Below are 27,916 nucleotides of genomic sequence, written 5' to 3'. Positions count from 1 at the left end.
CTCGTAGATAATTTTAAGGCATAAACAAAAAAACTCAATGAAAAAAAACAACAAAAGAACAAAATTTGACTTAAAATTTCAGATATTTATAAGTCGATCGATTATGGAGTACTCAGGCATATGCGGAAATTACCCAAGGGTCAAAATGACCAAGGCGGAGAGTATTCAAAATGTAGGTCAACTTGGGTCGACTTAACCTACGTTGTAGCAAGTACCAGTTCGACTTTGAGAGTTTTTGAAACAATGTGAATTATATCTCTATATCTATATTTCTTTATAAAATAAATTCTCTATCTCCTCTTTAATTTTAAGAATCTGAAATGACACATTTACCCTCCATCTTCATGCATCCTTATTTCTATTTTATAGACTGTGACTAAAATGTCCCTAAAAAAATTCAACATCTATCTATCCGTCACGCAGAAACAAATAACAAACACCCTAACTCAAAATTCGTCGTCCTCCTCCTCCACCCTTTCATATCCCACGCAACAATTCATCACATCTCCAACCGCAATGAAATTACTTTTACGTTAATAACTACATCATTATTGTCGTCGTTAACGCCATTGTATTGCGCGGATAACAATCTGGTATTTAAGTAAACAAATAAATATAAAATCAATAAAAATAAAAAGTGCAATTCAGTATGTATTTTTGCTGCAGATCCTGAACACACAAGCACACAACACTTGCATGTCCAATTGTCCACCTAATTTCTGACTTAAGATCCATATCAATTATCAAGTTCTTCACTTACTCATAAGTCATAAAAAAAACCCATGATGAACCACATGAAACAATTACACAAACAATCAACAAGAAGAGATGAAGAATCACCACCCACTACTACTGCTTACTCACCTAAATCTCTTAAACACTCCCAGTCATCATCACCTAAAATCTTTTCAAGATCCATCAACTACATCTTCAAAGAACAACGCTTTTTATTCATCCTGATAGGAATCTTGATTGGATCCACAATTGTTATCATCAAACCAACAATACCCACAATTACTATCTCAGAAAATGATAGAATCACCGAAATTACGAAAATGCCACTACCCAGATCAGTTCAAAGTTCCAATCTTTATCGCCCGGAGAGTGGTGGGGTTGGCCGGATTCCGGTGGGTATTGGCCGGAAAAGATGGAGGGTGGTTGTGACTGGTGGTTCAGGGTTTGTGGGTAGTCATTTAGTTGATAAGCTGATTGCTAGAGGTGATGACGTCATCGTTATTGATAATTTTTTTACTGGAAGAAAACAGAATGTTGAACATCATTTTGGGAATCCGAGGTTTGAGTTAATTAGACATGATGTTGTTGAACCTATTTTGTTGGAAGTTGATCAGATTTATCATTTGGCTTGTCCTGCTTCCCCTGTTCATTACAAGTATAATCCTGTCAAGACTATTATATCCTTCGCTTTTTACGCCTTTTTTTTAGCTTCTTATTGTTGTCGAAATCGAAATTGAACTTCTTTGCATTGGTATGTGTATATATGTGATGTGTTGTACTGTTATATGTATTCTAATTAAGTTATAGGTAGTTTGCAAACTATAGTTTTAGAAAGGCCAAGTGCACCAGAAAGTATCCATTTTTCCGCGTTTTGCTATCTTATGTATTCAGCTTCCAGACCGTCTATTGTGTGTGTCAAACGTTTGGTCAATTATTGTTGTATGTGTCCGGCTACCTGTTCATTAGGTGACCTATACTTTTGATGACATTGCAGCCATATAAGTTGCCATGTCATTGAAATCGATGCCAAGTCACAGGCTTTAAGAGGTCATATGCATACAGGAGCAATATATGAAATTTGATACACATTACAGCAAAGCGTAAAGTTGGACACAATTTGGTGCTAAACTTGTTTAAAACTAGAAGCCATGCTCACATTTATATGCAGACAACAAAAGCAGGGTTCTTGACACTTATTTAATGCATTAATATGTTTGGGGTGCTTAAATTAATCGTTTTGTCGTCTCTTCGATGATCATCAAATTGGGTATCCTTATAAATCTTCAAGTAGCACTGTAAATGGATTTTTGCTTTGACATTAAGTTTTCTGAATGTGCATTTAGTATGATTTTTGTCATTATATATACCTAAGATGAACATGGCTTTTTATTCTATAAGTAGCATTTAATGATTTAGTGGGTCACAAATCTGGAGAAAATTTGTCATCGCTGCCATGTGAATTTTAGAACTCATAAATTCCAAAGTTGAACATCTGTCTGTATGTAACTACATGTTGCGATATACATTTGAGTAAAATGATAATTTTTTTCTTTATTATGTATTTTAAGTTTCTACATATTGGTGCTAAGGTGTGTAGGCTATTAGTAGCTGTATCTTGGCTTCAGATGGTTTTTTGTTTGATGTTGGGTATGATTTACTATGTGAGATTTGAGTTAAATATGTATTTGGAAGTCCTTAACTAGTTTGATTACAAGACCAATGTGATGGGCACCTTAAACATGCTGGGACTTGCCAAGAGAATTGGGGCAAGATTTTTGCTTACAAGTACCAGCGAGGTTTATGGAGATCCTCTCGAGCATCCACAAAAGGAGACATATTGGGGTCATGTGAATCCAATTGGTGGGCTGTTTACTTATAGTTTGTTTGGTTTTACCTTTTTTTTTGGCATTTCTGTTTGTTGGTTACAATTTAGTTTATACTTATGTAGGTGTTAGGAGCTGCTATGATGAAGGGAAAAGGACAGCTGAAACCTTGACTATGGATTATCATCGAGGTGATGGTGTAGAGGTAAGTTATTACATTCTAGCGAGAACCGTAGACTACTTGCAAAAATAGTTCATAAAAAATATATGCATAGACTCATGCTGCCCTTTCTTGCTACATTATCGAATTATAAGGTAAAGTTTTATTGAATTATAAGACATTTCTTGCTAATGAGGTAAAGTTTTAGGACCATGCTGCCTTTGCTTACCACTATATTGAGTTAAAGTTGGAACGAGATAAACTTTCAAGTTGCTTTCTGAAACAAAGTAAAGCTATGCGACTATACCTCTCATAATATTTTGTCATGTGGGAAGAAATGTCTTATATTAGATACAAGAATCATAAACCAATAAGCATAACCATAAGTAGATATAGAGAAACGTTATGAGAAAGTAACTGGTATTAGAATGCCATCAAGAAGAAAAATCCACCGGATGGGCCCTAAGAGTAGCTTTTATGTATTTAAGAAGATGAACTACATGAATTTCACTAGTTACATAAGATCAGTAACCACATGGATTTTTCTGAACATAAAAGCTTCAGGATTCTTGTAACACCCTTCTTAGGTCGGAATACTCTTATAACCTAGGTTGCACCGAGACGGGTACGGCGAAGGGGTACGGGGACGATACGGGTACGGGAAACGGCAAAAATTAAAAAATCAAGATACGGGGACGGCAAGGATACGGCAATATAATAAAATATATAAATAAAAAATATATTAAAAAAAACTCAAAAATAGATAGATATTGATGTAAAGTGTAAATTCAAAGCATACTACATGTTCCAAAAAATAATTAATTATCAACAATCAAATCGACAAATCCTTTTCATATTCCGGTTCATCTAATGAGAGATCAGCAAACTCTAGGAAACGTCCTAAATGGGCTAGGAAACGTCCCCAAATTCCGGTTCATCTAATGGGGTTTAGGTTTTACATGGGCCGGTTAGAATACAAACTTTAAATCCTAAATGGGCTAGGAAACGTCCCCAAATTCCCCCTAAACGTCCCCAGCACCCTTCCCGTGCCGTCCCCCAAATCCGAAAAGTCCCCAGGGCGAATCCTAGCCGTCCCCGTCCCCCAAACGTCCCTGGGACGGGTACCCCGACCAAACAGGCGTCCCCGTGCATCCTAGCTTATAACTAACGTATGATCCTAATCTAGACTTTGAAAAGATGTCTACAACTTGATATCCTGTACATACCCCGATTGCCACATAACGGGAAGCACCTTTCTAAGTGTACACTACCTTTTATAGAATGAAGTGGCAAATTACCAAATAGACTTGGTTCATCACAAAATGTCCAAATATTGTAAATGTGTAACAACTTCGTTTTACAAAGAAATGAGTAGTTTGATGTTTTTTCTTTGTAAAGCATAAAGCTATATTATTAATCACAAGTACCAAACATTACAAGGCCAGCAACCTCAAAACTTCAAGAACAGGAGTGCGAGTGTGATGGCCACTGTACAAAGAGCATATTGTTATGAAGATGTATTACAAAAGTAGACTAGCTCCAAATTTTAAGATGATACCTATGCCTCAACCAAAAAGTTGCTGAGGGTTTTTGCACCCAACAGGTCTTCGGCAAACAGACTTTCGTACATCAACTACCAATCCATTGTAGACCTGGCAAATGAGTAGTGTGATTATTACTTGTGTTAAGCTTGACATTAAGACCATTCATATGGTTAACATGATCTCAATTCTAAAGATGCTACATGCCACCTTATTTGGATATCTAGGACGTATTTTCTTCTACACAGGAAAAATACACTTGTAGGTACTTACCACCTTAAAATCTCTTAGGCCTTTCATCAGAGCCAATCTTTACTGAAAAAAAATCTAGTGCTGTAATTCTTTTTTGATGGTATTCACAAATGATGATTTCATCAACTTATCACAATGATCCTCTGTTGTTTAATGTAAAGAAAATCAGATGACATCAAAACTTGTAATCTTGTTGCCGCTGTAAGTTTTATAGAGCCTATGTTGATGACTTGAAACATGGGATTGAATGATTCATGGAGAGCACCTCAAAAAACCTTTATCATCATTTATGTCCCCATGATACTTAAAAGCTGGTACCTGGGAGGTAATTATGTCAATATTGTTGCTATGCCAAAGATGCAAGAAACCAGCATCTAAGAAGTTGACCTTGGCAGAGAGAAAAAATTAATTATTCACTAAACATTTTTTCTAAGACCTAGAGTTACCAACAAAAGGTAAATTTCGTGTCTGGTGCCACCAAAAAGTGGTCATATGCAACTAAATATTTTATAATTTACTGCAGAAACTTACGGGACACTAGGGAAACTACATGATAAGCATCCGTATTTTAAAATTGTATGTATGTGATTCATAAAATATTTATTACGAGAAAAGCATCTTCCAGAAACAATGTGGAACATTACTATGTAGGGGCACCCTTTCTAAACAAGGTTTCAATTTTTGTGCCACATATTTTAAATGTTCATAAAGGATATAATAAACATTTCTTTACGTTGGTTTCTTGATTGACTTTTGGATCCAAATAATTTTTTGAATCGCAATAAGTTGATATGTAATGCCTATGGCACATAGGGGATAAGAATCATTGTTAGAAACGAAGAAGAAAGCAGAAAAGTAACTATGACTGGTTAAGCCTCATCTAGGGTGTCCAAATAAATTGTCATTGTTAACTCAAAGTATTCCATGTGTTTGACATCTTCTAGCAAATTTAGGTGAAGAAAATTGCAAGTGTATGTGCTTAAAATATAGATTTAGATTAACTGTTCTAGTGGAATCAAATAATAATTTGGTGGAAGTCAGGGGGATTTTTTTTATATTTAGGTTGTATATAATTAAGAAATATTTGTCATTCCTTCAGAGTTGTCAATTGATTCTCTATCAATCATGATGCTATCCAAAGCAACATTAAATTCCAAAATATTTCTCCAAATTGATGAGTAAAATATCCATATGATATGCACATTGTAAACAACTTATATAGTTATCTTATCAGTGTAGCAGCATGAAATGTGACAACTATTGCTTACATATTTACCCTTCAGGTCCGAATTGCACGTATCTTTAACACGTATGGTCCTAGGATGTGTTTGGATGATGGTCGTGTTGTTAGCAACTTTGTTGCACAGGTAAAACTTAACTTTCTTTCTACTATTTCCTTAGTCTTTGATCAATGATATGTGATCTTTTTTTTTTCTTATCACAATTTCTCATTTGTAAAAATTTATTACTGAGATAAATCTACTCTGCAGGCCATTCGTAAACAACCAATGACAGTTTATGGTGATGGAAAACAAACACGAAGTTTCCAATATGTCTCTGACTTGGTATGATATTTTAAAGGAATATAGCCATTATAGATGAAACTTTTATGCACATTAGCCTAACAAGGTTAAAATATGTTCATGTTCTAATGATTTAAATGAGTCTCATTTATATTTGGAACTGATGGAGTTCTGAGTTCTAAATGTAGTATGATTAGACCAGTGCTTTTAAAAATCAGATCAACAAGGAGTGGTCTTTATATTTTCTAATGAAGTAAAGCCAGTAACTGACAATCTAACCTTGATTTCAGGTTGATGGACTCATGGCACTAATGGAAGGTGAGCACATTGGACCGTTTAACCTGGGCAATCCAGGAGAATTCACCATGCTAGAACTTGCTCAGGTTTGTCTTTTAATGTCTGCTCCATCTCGTTCATTTTTCTACTTTATTTTATGTTATTTCTGAGGTGATAGTTTCAGTTCATTTAACTTAAAAATCGATCGATTTTGGGATATGTGTTATTTCCAACAGGTAAAGTGGGTAAAAAATAACTCTTAAGCGACATGGGTAAACTGGTAAAAATCGTCCACATTGTGATTATAATGCATAAAACATCTGAATTCTTTTCTTATTCATATTATATATTTTAATGTTATTAGATGAGTGTTTCAGACCAATCTCGCCCGTTTCCACTTGTACAAAACTTACTCTTTGTGAACCATTACCTGAACTGCTTGGCCCGTCCATTTATTCACCAGTAGTTGAACTAATCAGACTGTAACTTTGATTTTAGGTGGTGAAAGAAACAATTGACCCAAGTGCTACTATAGAGTTCAAAGATAACACTGCAGATGATCCTCAGAAGAGGAAACCGGATATTAGCAAGGCAAAAAGTTTGCTTAACTGGGAGCCCAAAATTACACTCCGTGAGGGTTTGCCACGGATGGCGGCTGATTTCAGAAAACGTATCTTAAATGAAGATGAGGGCAAAGGCAACAAGTGAGATGACAGATACCAAATACATGTATATATTCAGCCACCTATACCTGTATGGTGTTTAATTCTTTGATATTTGTTTTTTGAATTTCCTTTTTCCCACTTAACAAAAACCCCACTGTGATTCAATGGTAACTCCTGCATGTAGAGGAGTTATAAAGGTGTTATTGAGTTGAACCCTTTAAAGAGCATGTTGTATTAGTGTAATATATATTTTGATGTATCATTAAGATTTTGTTTTATTTTTAAGAACTTTCTTTCTTTTATTATTGATGTTTTAAGAACTGCTACAGTGTAGTTACTTTTTGTGGCTATAGGATTCCTCGATTTAGAGCCTGTAAGCTTTGAAGCAACCTGTAAGCAGTGGGGAAGCTTGGTTTAGGGTGGCCGAACGCCTGACAGTTTACAAGATACTTACAAGTGAAATTAAATTACTCGTACAACAAATAAGAAAATACGGAGTAGCACCTTTCTGGCTATACCAAAGGTGTGTCAAATGGGTTGCGCCTTTTGTTAGGTTGGAAGCTTTCTATATAAAATCCATTAGATATTTTGTAGGGATAATGAGAAAAAGGGAGAAAGCAACAATTGAGCCCTAAAAGACAGAAATGAATACGTTGAATTTTTGGTAAGTAGAGGCATCTGATTCAAAGATGATTGCAAATTGTGCAAAAGTGGCTTTGTGTACCCCACCCTCTTGTAAAAGCATTTGTTCCATTGGAATACAATTCCATATTCTATTGTTGCCTTTATTCTTCTATTCTAAATGCTCTTAACTTTTTATTCTTTGACAAAATGATCGAGTATTGCCGTTACTAGTGGATTGTTTCGTTGCGGCTCGCTACGAGTCATGATCATAACAATGTTTTTTATCACGTGATCATTGAAGATACATAGGTTAAGTTCCTATGATCAATGACGATCATTATCTTTAACTTGCATGTTATGATTATTATGAAAATAAAAATGACCAAAATGAACTTTAATTTCCTTCCTTCAAATGTATCAAAATGAAGATAGGTACTGAAATAAGGCAATAACCTTAATTGTGTAGGGCATGCAAAAAAAATGCAGAGATAAAAATAGACACATTCTGCCACTCCCCTCATGGTAGTCACTGAGACCAATCAGGGTACTCCCATTATGTACAAGTGTTGATGCACATGTTACAACTTTTTACTGCCATCATTCATGTGATGGTACAAAGTTAATGAATGGGGCCGCCCCATAACCACATATTTGGACTTTGGTCATATATATCTCATCTAGTCATCATCTCCAATATATATAGATACACTCAACTTACCTACCCATTACAATAGCCATCCTAATTAACCAAAATGGACCATTGATACTAGTCGATACGAGCATTTTTATTGAATGACTTAAAAGTAATACTCGTAATAATTTCTATACACCATAGTTAGAGAGCATCTTAATAGGTCATGTATCTAAATTTAGTGTAACAATGGATATAATCACTCAACATTAAAGTGAAGATAAAGACACAATAGACAGACACACATATATATACCACATTTGTCATAGTGTCAAAATGTTAGTGAAGTCACCCTGCAGTTTTGTTACCTACTTCGATGGTGAAAACATAATGGGCCTGGTCCCATACCGATGTTACATTTCAAAGATGTTATAAATTCTTTGTCCATATGATGTTACTTTGATTCCATAATAATGTCTTTGATCATCAATTGATAAAATATGCGACGACACTTGGAGGAACGAAAACTAAAATATAACTGCCCATTGGTCCTTCTATAGAAATGTCGTGAGGTGTAACAAGTTTACACAACATACCTCATTTTGACTTTATGAGCTGTAAAGTCTTTAATCATAGCATACTACATAATATACAAACCTAGATTTTGTATAGTTAAAAGATTTTTGTGTACATATTATCTTATCCATACGATGGTATATATCCTGTAATTTTGTATATAATGTTAATTTGTGCAATACAAAAAATGAGCTGGTCTCACATTTTCTCACATTTTTTTTTAACGGCCAACAAATATAATTTCATTACTTAACTAGCAAATTGCTAGAACTATCAAATTACAACATATATAGCGATTCTTATTAGAACCATAATTGATCTCCTAATATAACATTTCTTAAAAATCGAAATATATATCCCTAAGGTAATCCCAACTACTAAATTAAATACTACTTTTTCTTTTAACATGAGAAATCAACCGTTATAGATTTTTGTTTTCTCTCTAAATGCTAGCCACCCAAGCCACCTGATCTCTGGACTGTGCTTCTGAATACATGTTCAATGGACTGATATTTTTTTTAAATTTATTAGTTTACTCCGTATAATTCAGTTTAACTAATTCATCATTTACCTTAAATACAAAATTTGGATACAGTCCAAGGACATCTTGTTCATATATTAATTTATTTTAAAGTACATTTTTATTGCATATTGAGATTTTTAATATATGACATCTGAATTGCCATTAGGGTGTTAGTCTAATGGTCATAGGATTTTTCACAACGTTGTTTCCTTTTTGGGTTTCATCTTTGAATTATGTTACATGCAAATGTGGTAAAGGTATCTTAGCAACGTATACCTATCTAACACATAAGGAGCAAATCTCTTACACTGTATTGTTTAGTTGGCTTAAGAGTGGAGAAGAAAGGAGAAGGGAGAGGAAATTTTCCTTCTTAATCACCTCAAAAATGAGAGAAAAAGTCTCGGAAACAAAAACAACTACACTTTCCTCTCTTCTTCTCTCCACTCCTTTCCTTTCCACACTTAAAAAATCTTAAAGAAGGATTTTATCCTCTCCACTCATCTCCTTTCCACACTTAAAAAAATGTTAAGAATTAATTTTATAGTTTTCACTCTCCTATCCCCTCCTCCCCTCTCCACACTTAATTAAACTAAACAATACAGTGTTAGAGTTTGCCAGGAAGCAAACCAGCGTGGGTGCACCCCGTGTGGATATTAAATATTTATCCGTTACTACCTTTAAAAATATGACAACTGATTTGTTGTAGTTTCAAAATATAAAAAAAAAAATATAATTTCATACTTTTAAGATAAAAAGAAATATTGGAAATTGTTTAAAAAACGGTCAAGTGTGCATGTTTTTCTAAACAGATTCTATAGCTCAAAAGCACCACCAGCACCACTTATTATCATTAGTTGTAAAACAACACTACAACACCAAAACAAAACTCAACTCTAACTCACAATGAAAACTATAGATATATTCTGTGCTTCACAAGCTGCCATCACCACCATGAATAATTCCGACATTGATCACCACCATCCTTCTTCCCCCAATAATAATGGCGGCCGAGCAATTGACCGCCACAACCCCATCATCCAAGACGAAAAACGACTCACAAAAACCTTACCAATTATCCCTCCTACTTCCAACACTCATAACAACAAGAACAAAAACAAGACTAGACAACTTAAAGAAAATAAGCAGGACCAAAAGTGCAAAAACATCACATTTGCGGACGAAAATAGCGACCAACAAGTTATTATAAATAAAAATAGCCATGTTGTAAAAAAACCAGGAAGTGTGTTGCTTGGATGGGGATGTACTAGGCCTGGTGATTTTATTAGTCCTGCGACTTCTTCGCGGTTTTTGTTGGCTGATAAGGCTTTGTCTGATCAGTTTGATCCACTACTAGTGAAACAAGTTTCAAATTCACCGGCTCTGCCCCAACCCCTGCCCCAAAAAATAGAAATATATGATGGTGAAAAGTCTTTTAGGAAGAAAGATGATGGGAATATTCCAGCTACTTCTTCTCCTTCTCCAGTGAAATCGCTCCCACGATCTTCTTCCTCAATATCGTCTGATCAACAGGTTTTTACATCATACACTAATGATTTCCATTATATATTCGTCTATATATATATATATGAACGGTTATTTAAAATCCACAAATAAAAAAAACTCAATAACCATTCTGGATCACACATTTTTTCTCTCTTTCCCCCTCTTCAATTAAATAATAAAATTCACTTAAATCATTCAAAATGTTTTATCTCACAAACCGTAAATCGTTAGACGAAACAAAAAGCATGGGTAGTCTTAAAATTTCATCCTCTTTCATTAGAGATCCAATTCGATATATTTTGATGACTTTTTAATTTTCTTTTTTTTTTCCTCTTATACTTATGTACCTACACATTTGTAGAATCATTGTTTTCACATGTAAATTAGTAAATGAACTTATGTACACAACAATGAAGGTTAAGGGTGGAGTCCGTCAATCCATGTCGGAGCCATGGTGGCCAAGGGCAGAGCCTAGCGGCTAAGGGCGGAGCCTGTTAGGTAGATCACCCATCACCGGTCACCCCCTATGACCTATCACCCTTTGACCTATCACCCTCAATGACCTATCACCCCCACTACCTTTGGTTTATGAATATCCTTAAGGGCGAAGCTCGTTCCGAATCATAATTTTTGTTCAACCTACACATGTGTAAGTTATGTGTAAGTAACAAAAAGAAAACGAAAATTAAAAATTCGTCAAAAGTATATCGAATTGGATCTCTAATGAATGAGGACGAAATTTTAAGACTACCCATGCTTTTTGTTTCGTCTAACGATTTACGGTTTGTGAGATAAAGCATTTTGAATGATTTTGGTGAACTTTATTATTTAATTAAAAAGAGAGAAAGAGATAGAGAATGTGTGGTTTAGATTTGTTATCACTCTCATATATATATATATATATATATATATATATTAACAATAAGAGGAGGATGAATTCTAATACGAGTATAATTAAACTATATGTCACTGATATATGTGTGAATTCGGGATCGTGGATCGGGGTTTGTACGTATACTGTTCGTTTGAATGTCGCTTTGAGTACTCGATCGCTAACTACTATTTCACCCTTTTGAGAAAAATATACATATATCATAATGATAAATCAACATAATTCATATATTTAAAAATCAACCTAACCATAGAATGATAATATACGAAAGAATCAAAAATAAGATTAGAAAAGAGAATTAGTAGAATTCACGTGTCAAATACTTAAAGTTTTAAGTTGGCTTTTAGACATGTGAGTTGAGTTGATTGATATTTTCCTATAAATTTTATTGTTAATTACTTTTTCTAAGTTCTAAATATAAGATAAAGGTGATTAGTAATAGCAGTTAATTAAATTTCATAACAGATGATAAGCCAGATATACATGTCCTAAAACGTCATCACTTTACAGTTTATACTTTTACCATTTGAGTTATTTTATGTATTGACACCTTTAAAAAAGCCTTCATTTGTTCTTTCTTTCACATTATTATATCAAAAAAGTTGTACTGAAATCTGTATTTTAAAACATATGGTGGTAATAATTGAATTGTGTAATTGGTTGCAGGTGGTTGTGTTGAGAGTGTCATTGCACTGCAAAGGCTGTGAAAAGAAAATGAGGAAACATATATCTAAAATGGAAGGTATGTATATGCATTTTTATTATCAGGCACTCTTTTAAATGGTTTTCCATATGTGTTATCCATATGAGTCATTACACATATCATATGTTTCACGATCTATGCAACTTAAATCATTCTATGAATATATTTTCAAGATTATTAATATATTAGAATGATGAAAATGAACATTTTTTTCTATGCAGGAGTAACATCTTTCAACATAGACTTCATGGCCAAGAAGGTAACAGTAGTCGGCAATATAACACCTCTAGCGGTACTAGCAAGCATATCAAAGGTCAAGAATGCAAAGTTATTGACACCGACAACGATCTCATCTTCAACGGTCCCTCATATGGACTCGAGTTTTTCCGAGATCAAGAAACAATTAGGACTTATTGCATGAAATTTATTAGGAGATAGTGTAGGGTGGTCTTAATCTTGGATTATTGTTTATTATTTGGTTCATTTTCACTATGTCGTGGACATGATTTGTGATTTAGGTGAGGGTACACAACTTTTGGGTATTTTGTGATTAAAAATAAGTAAAATGAATTGCAATTGTCATAAACCAAAGACATGTGACAGTAACACTACACTACATTGAAATTGTTCTTCCCAAAAAGTTTGTTTTTACAATCACCAAAGTTAGATACTTAAATTAGGATAAGAATAATGTTATGTTTTTCTTTTTTTATAAGAGAAATGATATTCCTAAAATAAAAATTAGACATCTACTATAAAATCTGCATCATTCAATTATATTATGTGCATTACAATTTATACAATTATTGAAGATGGCTAAATTCCATTGTATTAATATCACGACCTTTTTATAAATGTTAGTACTTAGTTGGGTTACTCATTGACCACTAGTCCATCTTTTTATTTCTCGAATATATGAAATGAAGACTACCTAACTAGGAAAACTCACTATAAGTCAGAGAAATCCGACTCAATATAAAACCTTATTCTTTATTTTTGTTATATGTGAGTTTTATACCGAAGATATTCTTATAATTGAAGCCATTGAGTATCCACTTCAATAATGGCCTTTGGAATTTGGATGTCTCGCACTTGAATAACTCTTATGTTTAGAAGGAACAGAATCAAGATCGATTTATCATTTATTTTACTTGAAAATTTATAAAAACGATAAATAACTCTTACATATTCTTAACCCGGAGAGCCAAAGCCAATAGGGCTTACAACTGTGGATGAGCCTACTTTTGTTCGGCTTTATATACTATACCACATTATTCAGAAAGAAATACCAATACAACAACAATATCTATTCAATCACAAAAACAGCAACAATATCTAATCTTTATTCGTGGAGTATGAGGTTTATAAGTTAGTCGTTTAATAGGTTGTGCATCTTTTTTCATCTAGGGGCGTTCGATCATTCAAACTTTAGCTATATTTACAAGCGATAATTCCAAAAGTCGCCAACTTGGATCCTTCTTTTCTTTTTTCTTTTGTGTTTTGGATTTAAAGAAATATGGTTTAGATACGAATATACGATGATCTCGCCCATTAAAATGCACAAAGTATAAAACTATATTTAGCTCATTGTTTTAATAAATGTATGATTGTATGAATGTAATCAACACAATTGGCATAAGTAGTTATAAATAACTTGTTATCGGGGAAATAATAATCAATTAAACATATCCTCTTATGACATATTGACATCGTTATCAGAATTCTACTCTAAATTTAAGTTATAAACGACTTCCTAGAAGTATGCGTAGTATCGAAGCAAAACAGTGTCTAGACAAAATTTCTTTTTATCATCTCTGTTGTTATTTGTTTATGATAAATCTTCCTCAGAAAAACATAGACAGAATGTTACCATGTAACAAAAAAAAACAAATGTCCGACCTGCCGGATTCGAACCAGCGACCTAAGGATGGCTTCGAGATGTTTCCCACTACAGTCCTCCGCTCTACCAACTGAGCTAAGGTCGGATTTGTTTATCTTCCTACACTTTCGTTTAATAACAATAGTTCACATGGCCTCATACCAACTGAACCAGAAGAATGAAATTGTGTGGATATAAAAGGAAATAAATATTCTCATGCTACAAAATGGGATGGTAAATATAACTGATACATGTAATGGATGTAATTATAAAGAGTGTTTAAAGTCACCTACAATATCATACAAACAGATTGTAACCACAAAAGTACCAAATTCTTTCATCACCTAAACTTGGTTTATCTTTCAAAATGTTTTCTTGTTTTCCCATTATTTCGTTCAGATACCGTGGTTCTAATGTCTACCGGCTACAACTACACCGCGACTAACAAACTATATGCATACAATTTCTAGTACTAACTCCTTTAACAACACATCTGCAATTTGTCTGCCAACAACATCTATTTCGTCCACTGGTTCCAACCACTCATGATCCTTGTCAATGGACATTTCCTCAAAATCCATACTTGCATCTTTTTCTTGCTTGGTAAGCACCTTCTGCAGCTGATCTTCAAACCCGGTTTCGGTCAATGTGATCTGGATTCCTCTTTTACCTGGGTTGACCCATGAGCATGATATCATGGTCTTAGTAATATCACACAATGCTTCGTGTATACGATCATGAAATAATCGTCTTTCAGGTTTTGAAACTGTTGGATCTTGGGAGTATTTCTTTTCAAGATGATCAAATAACCAAGTATCTCTGGGATAGTCAACTAAATACCAAGTAGTCATGAACGTAAGTGGTTCATGATCGTAGAAACTGGAACTTTGTAGGACATCAGTCAGGTAACTAGATTCCCAGTTGTCTGACTCAGAGGCACTAAAGGATGATCCTTGTTCGATTTCTTCATCATTTGGACTGTCATAAGTTGATCCTGACTCCATTTTCAGCAGATGAAGTTGTTTTCTGAGCTCTAAGTACGTGGGCAAAAAAGTAAATTAACAAAAATTGAGCAAAAGAAAAGTAGGTTTAAAAAACACTTAAGGTGAAATAATTTAGTAGGTACCAAGAAGCTGAGAACTGACTCTCTCAAAGCAATCAGAACCTGATGATACATCTTCTGCAAGAGGAACTTCCGACACCGATATTTGACCATGTTGGTCAACTTCAATTTCCTTCGAGCCTTCAGAAGATTCTGGGTCAGGCTCGGGTCCAGAAAGCTGAATGGAGACAGTACCCTGTGAATTTGCAATCAATTACTAACTTCCTTGAAATGGCAAATAAACTACTTGATTTGCGTATGTTCATTTAAAAGAAATGTATAGATTGACTAACTAAATACGTGTTTCACAATATACCTGTGAATTTGAAGTATCTTCATCAGCAGCAGAGGAATCTGCATCTTCTATCAGCTCATTGGTAGTAGATTCAGAAGGTACCCTGACCACATCAACAAAAGAAGCTTCATTTGTGGTAGCTTCATGAATATCGCGAATTAGCGACTCTTCTTCAGCAGCATCTTCGTTCTCAAAACAAGTAGTAGTAGGTTTTCGGCTGTAGTGGTTTTCTGGTACACTATTATCAAATTTGGGATTGCAGGCATTGCAATGTAGGGAGGACTGACTACTTTTACCGTTTCTTGAACTCTTGGATCGTGAATCTTCTCTGCGTTTACAATTGCCCTTTATTCCCTTACTTTTAGTTCGATTAGACTGCTCGTTATGTACCATTATCTTTTCCTCAACATGAGCTTCCTGATAATTGTTTGTAGTATGACTTTGGTAGCAGGAAGATGGAGGGACAGGTCTTGATCTTGATGTACTTCTTAGATATTCTTCTCTCCAATCATATTCATCACCAACCCCAACTGGACTCACCACTGATCCAGTTTTATCATGCCTCATTTCATTGTTTGGAACAGATAGCATTTCTTTCAATGTGCTGCCCTTGCCAACCATTCCCACATCTTGATATCCGTGAGTCTTCCACCTACGAGACATTCTCTTCTTTGCCTCCCTAATCACAGCGGATTCAGATGGTGAACGCCTGGGCCGGTCAAAGGAACTTCTGGAAGAAATTGCCATCACTTCTGATTCACTAGCAAAAGCACTTCCATATCCTCTATACCCAGAATCAAATAAGTTAACATGCCCCCCTTCAAAACCCTCTTTCATTTGACTAGTAATATGCCTTGCAATCTCTCTTGCTTCTCTTGACTTGTACCTAGAAGACCTGACTTCACTTGATTCTCTATTTCCCCTATATTCATCAGAAGAATGAACCAGATCCTGATCATCGTAAATCTTAACAAGATTTGGCTTAAGGACTACAATTCTTGTTGGAGAAATGACACTTGTATCTTTCCTTTCTACCTGATATCTGGACGATCTACGAGGGTTAGTAGTATGGTGATAAGAGTAGTCTAAAAGCACATCCTCGTTTCTTTGATAAGTAACGGGAACATGATAATTTAACATTTCGTTTGCTTCTTTCAACCTTTTGCCATGGTGTGTATGTCTGACATAACTTGCTGGTTTTAAAAGTGTTATTTGGTTGCAGGGAGAACCAAATGAGATCTCTTGCTGATCTTTGTGCAGATAACTTAACATCAAGTCCGAGTTGGAATCTACCCTTTCAAGTTTATTTTTAATAGCAATCGACTCCCTAAGCATTTCATCGCATCTTTCTTGGATGTATCCCAATTCCTGTTTCGTGGACCTCCTTTTTGCACTCAACGGTGACGAGTATAGACGATTTGCAACATGTGACGCTTCTGGATCTTCATAAACATCTTTGAAATGTTGCTGTTCCATTGAAGTCTTCTTATCCAACTGATAACTGCCCAGCTTCTCATTCTTTTTAACGCTACTCTTTTGAGAGTTGTCTGACACCTTCCTTTGCTGCTTGTGAACAGGTTGGGGAGATGGCAGTCCATCTAAACCCATCAATTTAGCTATAAGACTTGGTGACCGCTTTTTAGCTGCAGTTTCATTCGACATTTCTTTCGCTAACAATGTCTTCATGGACGTTCCATAAACTTGTTTAGCAGATGCTTGCCCAACTTCAAATGCCAACTACAATTACCAATCAATATTCAGTTGAGTACATTGCAAATACAATGCAGAATATGTACAAATATAAAATACGATAGCATTCATAACTTAAAATCATGTCCAATAACTATATAGAGAGTTACACACCAAATTTTTCTCGGTGAAGACGTCACTCGCAGACCTGTTTTGGACAGTTTTCCGGGTGGTCGAAATGTCTCCATTCCCTGGAAAAAGTTTATATATGTGGTTTGCTCAAATGCAAATACTAAAACTAATAATCAGATGCAAGAAATTATCTGCAAACAAGTTGTAGCTCACACCCTATGAAGCAGGACAGGTGAAATTCAACATTAAATTCAAACGGAAAAGTAGGTAACAATAAATAAAAGCAAAATGGTTAGCTTAAAGTAGGAACCATCAGTCAGACAAAAAAATCAAAGACCCAATATTCTCATAAAGAACCATTAAAACATCTTTATTACCAAAAAATTCTTTTTATTTATTATTACAATTATTATTAGTTAAATTCTTTCTCAATAGTCAGAATTTCAGAACACCATGCCCTGTTTCATCATCATAACTTTAAATTAAAATACAGCATTTTTACATCCAGAATGTGAAGGACAAAATAACAACATCAAATCAAACGCTAAAATGCTGATAAAAAAAAAAAGTATAACAACAATGAAGAAAAAGCAAGATATTGTTATAATTTTGTCCTAACATGCTAAATAATAAATTTCACAACATAAAAACAAAAAGCAAATTTCAGTTGGGGATAATTAATTTTACAAAACAAATATCCACTAGAAACAGAAACTTAACTAAACATAATATAATTTTTACAATTTTATTCTACTTTCAGCTAGCATCAACCTGAAAACAACACTTTTATTTCTATAGAAAAATAAAAAATCTCAGAATGTAGCTTTTTAATGCAAATTTTCTCAACAACCAAAATATAGATACAATATATACAAGTATAAACACATATATACATAGAGTGTATGTTGTACCTCCAAAAAGGCAAGGTATCTTTGATTTTCTCCGCTTATCTCTCTCCATTTCCAGCTAAAAAAATTTTCAGTAAATTGAGAAAAATATATATGAGAGTTAAATTATCTTAGAGCTATATTCCATCGATGCATACAGGTTCCACCTACAAAATATACACAAATATATCTGGTTAGCAAGAGCTATAATAAATATATATATATATATAGTATTAAATTAAATGAAGAAAATGTAAGGTAGTACCTGAAATGGCGGAATCATTCAACGTTCTTTTACAACAAGAATCTGTAGTAGGCTGTACTGTACATGGAGTAATTGTGTGTGTGTGAGAGAGAGTGTGTGTAAATGTGTGTTGGGGTGTGTGTGTGTGAGAGTGTGATTTTGAACTTTCAAAAATAAGGGAGTGGGGGAGGAGGGAGGTGAGTGAAATATGTGAAAAAGGTGTGTACAATTGGTCCCACCTCCACTTGTTTACATGATCTACTCCTCACACGTAATTTCCCTATTTCAGTATTTCTTCTTCACTAGCTAATCAACCCGCATATTATGCGGGTAGCTGAATAGAAGTTGTTGTTAAAATTACAGTTTGTTAAGAAGTCAAAATATATAAATCACATTTGTTATATTAAAAATCTGATAATAAATTGATTATTCAATTCTCATAATTCTAACTCCAAATAAAATTACATAATAAATTTTAATCTACAAATTTGTTTTCTATTCAATATCAACCCTTTGATAACACTTAATATTTCACTTAAGTTACAATGATATCGGAAAAAAAAAAAATATAGTTATATATTTTAAAAAATACAATGAAAAATTTAATTAATTATACGAGTTTTGATTTTTAGTTTCTATTCCTCCTAAATATTTAAGTAAAATAAAAATTTTCCATATACTAAAATTATGTTAAAATCATTATATCTTGAAATAAGTTTGAAATTGTTTTGTTTTGTCTATTTTTTTGAATGATGTCATACAAACGTTAAGATAATATATTAACATATTATGTAAAAAAAATTTTAAAAAAAATGACATCATCACAATCTTCTTTTATTAATATAAGAGATTTGTCTTATTTATTCATTTACTTTTGCATTTATTTATTGTTTAATAATCTAGCATAGTGTTCTTATTATTGATCTTGTAACGTAACAACAAATTAAAGAGATATAAATATTACAGAAAAAATTTTTTTGCTAATGATTGTATACTTAAAAAAAACATTTTATATACTAACTAGCTAATCAACCCGGGTTTAACCCGGGACGCTTAATTAAAAATTTAAAACAAAAAAATATATAGAAATATGTATTTAATTTGTTGTCAATACATTGTAATTTGATACGGACATAGCAACATACTTGTAAAGATTAACATTAATACATAAAACTGATTAGGGTGATGAAAAATTAAAAAGTAACTATCATAAATCAGTGGTAGATATGAAATTAAAGTTAAAGAGTTAGGATATTATCTTTCATTTTAATTAAAAATAATTAAGGTTAAAAATAATATATAAAAAAAAAAAGAAATGGCATATTCTCTAATATAAAAAATAGTTTTTAAAATAAAAAAAAATCTATTATGACATCATATATTTTTAAAAATAGTTTAGGAAATAATAGTGGCATACCACATAGGTAAAAATTTCTTAAAACATTCTTCTTTTATTTATATAAGAGATTAAATGTATGTTATGTATTTAAAAACAAAATATAATTTCATTATTGTAGTTTATTACTGAAATATTACATATATGAAGCTTTTGATTTATAAATTTACATTTTATCTTCAACCTCGTACTGTAAGAATCAAAAATACATATGTAACATGCAAAATAAAGTAACCATAAATATGATATATAATATATACATAACCATATTATCTAGGGATAGCAACGGTCCGGGTTTTGTTAACCCCGGACCCGGACCCGATTAAAAATCTCTGTCCCAAACCCAGACCCGGACCCGACGGATACCTGTTTACTTACTAACCATCGGGTAACGGGTTTCCCCACGGGTAATCAGGGCACCCTTAACATATTTATGGTTTTTTTAAAATTCATTCACAAGCAACATATATAGTCAAACATGTGATACTTATGTATAAATGTACTAAAAATTGTAAATTCATAATATTAAAATGACAATATATCAAAATTTTATAATATAACCAAAGTATTTCATTCACGATGAGGCTAACAGAATGAAGAATTAATAAATTCCATGCTATGTTTGTATAGATATTTATTTTTAATTACTCTGTATTAATTTAGTTGGCTACTGTAGCTTTATATACATATTGGAAATAGAAATATTGATATAATGTTAACATATACTGGTCGGGTATACGGATTCGGGGCGGGTTTTGATTATACGGGTCGGGTATGCGGGTTTTAAACTAAAACCGTCTCCGGACCCAAACCCGTAAAAAAATCTAATATCATCCCCATACCCGCCCCTAGACCTGCGTACCCGAACCCGAACCCGGACCAAAAAATGTCGGGTTGCGATTTTCCCCATCGGGTGCGGGTCTCTTTGTCATCCCTAATATTATCTAACTACAACAATCATAACTTTGCGGCTCGTATTAACTCGTTCTTGGTGTAAATTGAGTCACCCAACGAGTTGTTTCGTTTTTGGTGTAAATTGACTCAACTCATAAGCATCGACTCGTAACTCGTAAGAGTATAACAAGTATAACTATGGTATATAGTAAATTAGTAATAGAACATTCAACTGGTCGTGTATTGAAGTATTTGAGACTTACATCTATGTTAGTCAACGACGGTAATTTTCAACACATGTCCCTAAAAGAAGAAATATATAATAATCCATATATAGATTCCACAATTGTTATATAACTGAAATCATTGTATTGACAAGTTTAGAATAACTTGAGAAGATTTTAATCTATAATTTCGTTCGAAACAAAATACTTGAACAAAAAGTTCCCGCCAGCTAGTATCCCAAGTTCTGTTAATTAGATGTGGATAACTAAAACGCCTTTAAACCATTTACATATAAAGCAAAGAAAAATAAACAACAGATTATGAGCGTACAATACATGAATGGTGTCCGTCTTTGAATAGTAAGTATGTACTATATATAGTCTTTATTTAGTTGTGTTCATCATAACATTCATCATTTTTGAAGGCTGTCTCTGTCATCTAATTATTATGACGTGCTCTATTAATGTTTGTGTGTAGATCTATTCTATATATTGATTGCTTTTCAATGGCCTTGTGCACTGTTTTGATGTTTATATAAGTTTATATATCACATGCTGTAGTATACATGAATTATTAACTCTTAATTTGGCTATATGACCACAAAATACGGAACAAGCTACCAATCAATATATTGAAACTTAAACAGTAGTTGTCATGCATTGGCAAGCGGAAACACCGACTTAATTAATGAGTACGAGTAATATATAATTGAACAAGCTAGTTTTAATTCATTTCTCGTTCGTTTGTTTTAAGATAATAATTATTAACCATTTTCGTTTAAATAATAACAATAATAATAAATAAATAAATAAATAAATAATATATTTGTAATAAATACGTACGTAAAACATTGATCCAATTTGCATGAAAGTTTACGTGGCCCCTCTGCTCTTCATCGGCATCAATTTAAAGAAGTGGTCCAAATTGTGTCAAGTTCAAACATATTAATGTAATCAATACTTTTAGGCGGCTGGTATCCCGACCAGATTTTTAGTAATTCAACCAGACTATTAGCAGCGACTATCGCTGCAAATAGTGGTGTTTTGTCCATATCCAACTATTTGCAGCGAATACTGACAGGGGACACGCTATTATTTTGCCAGATTTGTCATTACAGACAGGGAGCCCGCATTATTTGCAGCGACTATCGCTGCAAATAGTAGTGGTGATCGAGATACCAAAAATGTTTGGTTGGGATACGATGGGCGTACTTTTATTGATTATTCGATATTTATTGACCAAACATATATATATATATATATATCTTTAGGAACCAGACTCCAATTATGTTTGAATTCGCATTCCTTCAACTTTGAGATATAGATAGTTCTTTTATTAGGTTTTGACTTGGGTATACCCAGGTTTAAGTCTGAGGGGGCAGAGTTTACCCCTATTAATCGTCGTGCCTTCGGTCAGATTAGTATGGAGTTTTCCTCCCACTAGATATTTGAAATACGCAAGTCTACTTCGAAAGAGCTCTCTAACGTGCACCCGGTTAAGACAACGTATGATATACCTCCTGCTATCGAATCGCAACACAAAATTTTCAGCGAAATTCACCTTTCAAATATATATATATATATATATATATATATTGTGTGTTTATTAATCCAAAATATATATTGCATGCATCTCAAAAAATAAAAATTAATAATAATAACAAAAACAGAGATAAAAGTTATAAGCTTTTCTACCATGATATCATGTGAAAAAGGTTATAAGCTTTTTTACCATGATATTATGTGTAATGGTTTTGAAATTGCAAAATGATTCTCAATTTAATCATTATCATTCAAATTATTAATTATTCAAATTAATTAAAAATGTATTGACTTGATATGTTTGACAGTTTGACACTTTTCTCGCTAGACGTACTTACTAATTTTGGATATAAGTGCATGAATATAAGAGACGTCAGCTTGTGGTTATCAAATTGATATTACTTTCAACCATTTAACGTACACATGAGTTAGACCAAATCAAGATAGATATAGGTGTTATTGTATATAACAAGACTACTAATCACTACTACTATTATATATGTAAATTGACAAATGAGTGGTTAATAAGGCTCATATATAATACATACATATTGGGCAAATTTTATAATATCGTTCAAAGATTACTACTTAACCTCTCGATAGGAAGGACCATATCGTGGTAGTTGCCAATATTATTGTTGGAAAATGACTCGTCATATGGTATATGAACAAACGTTACCTGTATTTGATGGCAATTGAAGCTACTCAAAAAACAAGAGGACCATGTTAATATCGACAAACAATTCCGAATTACAAAGATATATTTGCAATCGGTATGGGTGTTATATATAATAAACGAAGGCTTATATAGATTGACAAATGACATAACTTGTATATTAATCGTAGATCTTTTATGAGAATTGAACCTGATCGAGAGCCACATATATGCTAACTGGTGATAATAAAAATTAGACAGCAAACACCATCTTGCGATAGGATGGGATGGGATCATGTGCTCGTGTATCATCTCGCGTCTAATATATTGATATACTACTATACTATTTTATTTGATAAGAGAAGCTCAAAAATATATAATGATGTACGTACAATGACTTAACCAATATTATTATTATTATTATTATTATTATTATTATTATTATTATTATTATTATTATTATTATTTCACATATCATTGTCATTCATGTGATAGATGCACTTGCTTAGCGGACCAAATTGATGGCATATCCGTGATTATCAAATTTAAATCATAGATAACTGATGTAAATACATTTGACGATACAAAATTACATATATTTTTTATTTTTTTGAATAATTATGTATAATCTCAAAATTGATATACGGTATATTACATTCAAGTAAAATCATATTTATTCATATGTGTAATGAATTACATTAGATTTACGTTGCATTTCCGTCTTTGGATAAACTATTGTGTTGTCTTTATTTGTGATGAAATTTCAAGTCATGTGACATGAGAGAAAACACCAAATAGTTGCCATACTTTTGTCATTTAAATTGTCAAGTCCTTGGCAGATTTTCCTCATTATTATATTCAAGAATAGGACGTGGTTGTGATTTTTCCCCGTAAAATACACGCACAACCTAAACCACTCTAAAAAAAACACACACACATCATTTTCCGTCTAACTAAATACTATTACGCATATATAGCGTTACGTATAGAAAGCGTTTAGCTATATATATATACACATATATATAAATTAATAATAATAATACAGGTGTTTCTAATAGCCAAATTATCTAGCTTTTCAGCATGATCTATAATTTGTTAATTAAGCATTTTAAGTAGTGAATATCACCAGTTTATTAACAAAATAAAAAGTATAATTTTATCAACAAACTGATACAAGTTTCACATAAATAAAATAAATAACCTCTTAAGATATAATAAATAAAACAAATCTCAATTTATTTTCAGAAATTCTAATCTGTTTTCAAATAAATTCAACTCAAAACTACCCCAAAGTTATACTTGCTAATCAAATATGATGCACTCAACTATTTGTTGAATGTTCTATTACAATCAATGATTCAATCTACGAAATTATTATTACAACTATTAAGCATATATATATATATATATATAGGGAAAAGTGAGCATGAGGTTGTAATGCACCCAACTTGGGTGAAAAACCCTTCACATACTAATATTTTAATATTTTAAATAAATACATGGTCCCCCATGATTTTTACCTTTTAAAAAAAGGTATGTGAGGGGTTTTTCACCCAACTTGGGTGCCTAACAGCCTCATATTCCCTTCCCCCATATATATATATATATATATATATATATATCAAGAAGAAAAAGAGAAACAAAAGTGTGATTGAAAGATTTAGGGTTGATTTACCCTAAATCTAAACATGTGTATGTAACTTTGTATTTATACAAACATCTTCTCCTTAATTACAACTTTAGTCTCTTTACTTGAAACTTCTTTCACTTGTATAGTTTCAGTCACTCTAAGCATATATTCAACACTCTAAGTCTTTCCTGCACAACTAATCATACAACAAGCATCTAGACTGAGTAAACTAAAGAAATAAGCTGATCAAAACAGCTTATATGAGAATAAGATTATACTTTTAAGTTTTAACAACAAACATATCAATTAAGTCCATATATTTCATAAAGATTTTTGAGTTCAATTACTCAAAAGCTCAAAATTTAAATAAAAAGATTGATTAACAAAATATTAATAAGTGTTGAGTTTAGTTGGTTTCGGTTTGTAATTTTTAAGCGAGATCATAGGATTCACTATAAAAAGATACTTGTATAAAATAACTAAGTTTGTCTACTTACACTAGCGTATGGACAACAGGAAGAAAACATGCAACAAAATTTCGTGGATTTGGTGTCCCAAAGTTTTGTACTTTCGCATATTGACAAAATATAAATTTAAAAATCTTTCACTTTTGAACTGCAATATATTTAGCCTCAATATAATTAATTTTGTTATCTAATTTAAAGTCAATGTGTTTAGTTTTCACCATATAACATATATATCATTGTATACGTTTTAACTAATGAATACATATTTTCTAATTTTCTTTGTGTGTTAGTGTGTTACAAATTAACCCGTCTACTGCGGTATATAAACTAGCTTGCACAATATAGCTAAATAGATTAAGGTTAAGTAGTTTTATAGTAACATTAATGAATGAACTTGTAAAATAACTACATAATACCTTTTTATTTAAAATTTTGTTACATCAATTGGCGCCGCCATTACCCATCACCCAAACCACGCCAGTCGTTACATTTGTATCACGTGGTTACCTCTCAAGTAATATAATCGATCATGGGTTCACTTAGATACTATAATTTAACAACGCAAAGAATCAATTATCATCCCATAAATTACATTAAAGTGTGTCCAATAATATCATAGTACGATACTCTACAGTAATGCTTTTTTTACATTTAAGTACTTTAAAATACGGAGTAATTTTTAATATAGTTCTTTAACTTGAAGAGAAAGTGATGAGATTCATCAACAAATCTATTGGGTTATAGTATACGATTAGACAGTTAAATACTTCGCTTTGATGCTAACTAAATTTCTAAAAAAGTTGTATACATTGATACACAATTACACACCATTTTATAAAGACACACACAAACCATGATTAAGTTGAAATAACAAGTTTGACGTGATTTAATATGGTATAGGTTGTTAATTAAGCATTAAATAATTATATCAAAACAAGCTAAATTACGAATTATCAACAAGTAGTTGAGATTTTAGGTTTCACTAGCACGTTATCCGCGCAATGCGGTGGTGATCATGGCGGCGACGATGTGTTGGCAGGTGCGACGGTTGGTGACAGATGAGGCGTCGATTGGTGTAGATTATTGATATAAAGGGTTAATGGATATATTTTAAAAGATAAAAGATTGATAGTGTAACGTAATCATTAATGTTAAGGGGTAGTGTAACTGAAAATATCTGAGTGCTAAGTGAAAATATTATATATTTTAAGGGTAGTAGATTAAAATATTACATGGAAGAACATTTTAAACATTTTCCCCCATGTAACTTTCAACATGGGGGTATTTTCTTTAATAAGTAGTATAGATAAAGGATTGTTATTCATTCAATTTCTTCTTCTTTTCCCTCCTTTTTTTTTTAACAACTAACAAGAGCATTATCTAACTTTTTTTTATTTTATTAATTATTTTTTTAAGATGAATTTTGCATGAAACTTCGTAAAACTAACGAGAGCATTATCTAATTAATCTTGAGTTTTTATGCAGTTAGTTAATATGACGGCAAACTCACAGTGAAATTAATGAGTAGTTTCAAGATTACATAATTCAATCTTGCACATGATAAAGTTAGGGAGACGTGACGTGCACGAATGCTAATTTGTACCACTATATTTTACGTACACAAATAGCATTATTAATTGGAGACCAAAAGTAAATTAAGATATAGTATTAGCATTAAGTATCTTTATGACTTCGTTTCCAAAAGATATGATTTTTTTATTTGACCAAATTATCCATCTCTTCTACCTAATTTGAGAATCTATGATTAACTAAGTGAAAAATCTGGAAGCTTGAGGAAATACATATAACCTAAGCCAATAAAAGCTTGACCAATCTACCATTAATAATTGTGAATTAATCTTTACACATAATAACAAACGAATTAAAGGGGTTTGTTTGGGAAGATGTGTTACTTTAACGGATTAATAATCTTGACTTCGTCTTCTTTCTATTTTTTTATGCAAGAGGGGAATAACTTTGACTAAACGAAGATAAACTCGGGTAGGTAATTAATAGAAGTGTGTAACAGTACAAAGACAAACTATTGATGTGTAACTCGAGTTTGAGTTAGTTTAAGTGGAGTTTGAGCAAAGTTTTTGAACTTGAACACAAACTTACTAATCAATTATAAGTTCTCAATCTAAGGTATGTTACTTTGATATAGTTGTCAAATTATAAGGTTGTTCTTTTTGGGGGTCTCATTTCGAATTTAACTTTTAAAATACAAAAAAAGAACCTCATTTTGTAATCAAACATATATAGATAACTTCATTTTGTAGACTATACTGTGGACTGTAAATTAAATTACCAGTTCAATCTTAAAATTGATATACGTACAAAGTATATTTTATATCAATCGTACAAAATAATACTCTATCTTTTTCAAAATACATATTCACATTTTTGTTTTGATTTGTCCCAAAGTGTCTGTCGAATTTCAAAAATAGAATTAT

The 27,916-nt window shown here is 32.5% G+C and overlaps 3 protein-coding genes and 1 non-coding gene across 4 annotated transcripts; 2 read left to right on the top strand and 2 right to left on the bottom strand.

Moving 5' to 3' along the window:
- The first annotated feature begins 651 nt into the window (after positions 1–651).
- Positions 652–7,277, top strand: LOC122603080 (UDP-glucuronic acid decarboxylase 1). The gene is made up of 7 exons (XM_043775692.1): positions 652–1,412; positions 2,448–2,595; positions 2,684–2,763; positions 5,795–5,878; positions 6,002–6,076; positions 6,325–6,417; positions 6,809–7,277. The coding sequence occupies exons 1-7, from the start codon at positions 783–785 to the stop codon at positions 7,016–7,018; spliced, it is 1,320 nt and encodes a 439-aa protein (XP_043631627.1). The 5' UTR covers positions 652–782; the 3' UTR covers positions 7,019–7,277.
- A 2,866-nt stretch (positions 7,278–10,143) lies between these two features.
- On the top strand, positions 10,144–13,013 carry LOC122604026 (protein SODIUM POTASSIUM ROOT DEFECTIVE 2). The gene is made up of 3 exons (XM_043776912.1): positions 10,144–10,859; positions 12,391–12,466; positions 12,649–13,013. The coding sequence occupies exons 1-3, from the start codon at positions 10,233–10,235 to the stop codon at positions 12,846–12,848; spliced, it is 903 nt and encodes a 300-aa protein (XP_043632847.1). The 5' UTR covers positions 10,144–10,232; the 3' UTR covers positions 12,849–13,013.
- Positions 13,014–14,320: 1,307 nt separating this feature from the next.
- TRNAY-GUA lies at positions 14,321–14,412 on the bottom strand. Its single transcript is given in 2 exon segments — positions 14,321–14,356; positions 14,376–14,412. It is a non-coding gene; the product is annotated as a tRNA-Tyr (tRNA).
- Positions 14,413–14,541: 129 nt separating this feature from the next.
- On the bottom strand, positions 14,542–18,799 carry LOC122605532. Its single transcript, XM_043778489.1, has 6 exons — positions 18,677–18,799; positions 18,436–18,578; positions 17,567–17,643; positions 15,725–17,440; positions 15,433–15,604; positions 14,542–15,339 (listed from the first exon to the last, which is right to left on the bottom strand). Exons 2-6 carry the CDS (start codon positions 18,482–18,484, stop codon positions 14,756–14,758), a joined length of 2,598 nt encoding a protein of 865 aa, XP_043634424.1. The 5' UTR covers positions 18,485–18,578; positions 18,677–18,799; the 3' UTR covers positions 14,542–14,755.
- Between the last annotated feature and the right edge of the window lie 9,117 nt (positions 18,800–27,916).

Source organism: Erigeron canadensis, chromosome 6 (assembly GCF_010389155.1).
Source record: "Erigeron canadensis isolate Cc75 chromosome 6, C_canadensis_v1, whole genome shotgun sequence".
Taxonomy (NCBI): domain Eukaryota; kingdom Viridiplantae; phylum Streptophyta; class Magnoliopsida; order Asterales; family Asteraceae; genus Erigeron; species Erigeron canadensis.
This window is presented reverse-complemented; position numbering and strand designations above follow the sequence as displayed.

Excerpts from the sequence above, each read along its gene's own strand:
- LOC122603080 (XM_043775692.1), top strand. The coding sequence starts at position 783 with ATGATGAACCACATGAAACAATTACACAAACAATCAACAAGAAGAGAT. Across the intron at positions 2,764-5,794 it reads ATCGAGGTGATGGTGTAGAG|GTCCGAATTGCACGTATCTT; the intron begins GTAAGTTATTAC and ends TTTACCCTTCAG. Across the intron at positions 5,879-6,001 it reads TTAGCAACTTTGTTGCACAG|GCCATTCGTAAACAACCAAT; the intron begins GTAAAACTTAAC and ends TCTACTCTGCAG.
- LOC122604026 (XM_043776912.1), top strand. The coding sequence starts at position 10,233 with ATGAAAACTATAGATATATTCTGTGCTTCACAAGCTGCCATCACCACC. Across the intron at positions 10,860-12,390 it reads CAATATCGTCTGATCAACAG|GTGGTTGTGTTGAGAGTGTC; the intron begins GTTTTTACATCA and ends AATTGGTTGCAG. Across the intron at positions 12,467-12,648 it reads ACATATATCTAAAATGGAAG|GAGTAACATCTTTCAACATA; the intron begins GTATGTATATGC and ends TTTTCTATGCAG.
- LOC122605532 (XM_043778489.1), bottom strand. The coding sequence starts at position 18,484 with ATGGAGAGAGATAAGCGGAGAAAATCAAAGATACCTTGCCTTTTTGGA. Across the intron at positions 17,441-17,566 it reads TCTTCACCGAGAAAAATTTG|TTGGCATTTGAAGTTGGGCA; the intron begins GTGTGTAACTCT and ends TGGTAATTGTAG. Across the intron at positions 15,340-15,432 it reads AGTCAGTTCTCAGCTTCTTG|AGCTCAGAAAACAACTTCAT; the intron begins GTACCTACTAAA and ends CCACGTACTTAG.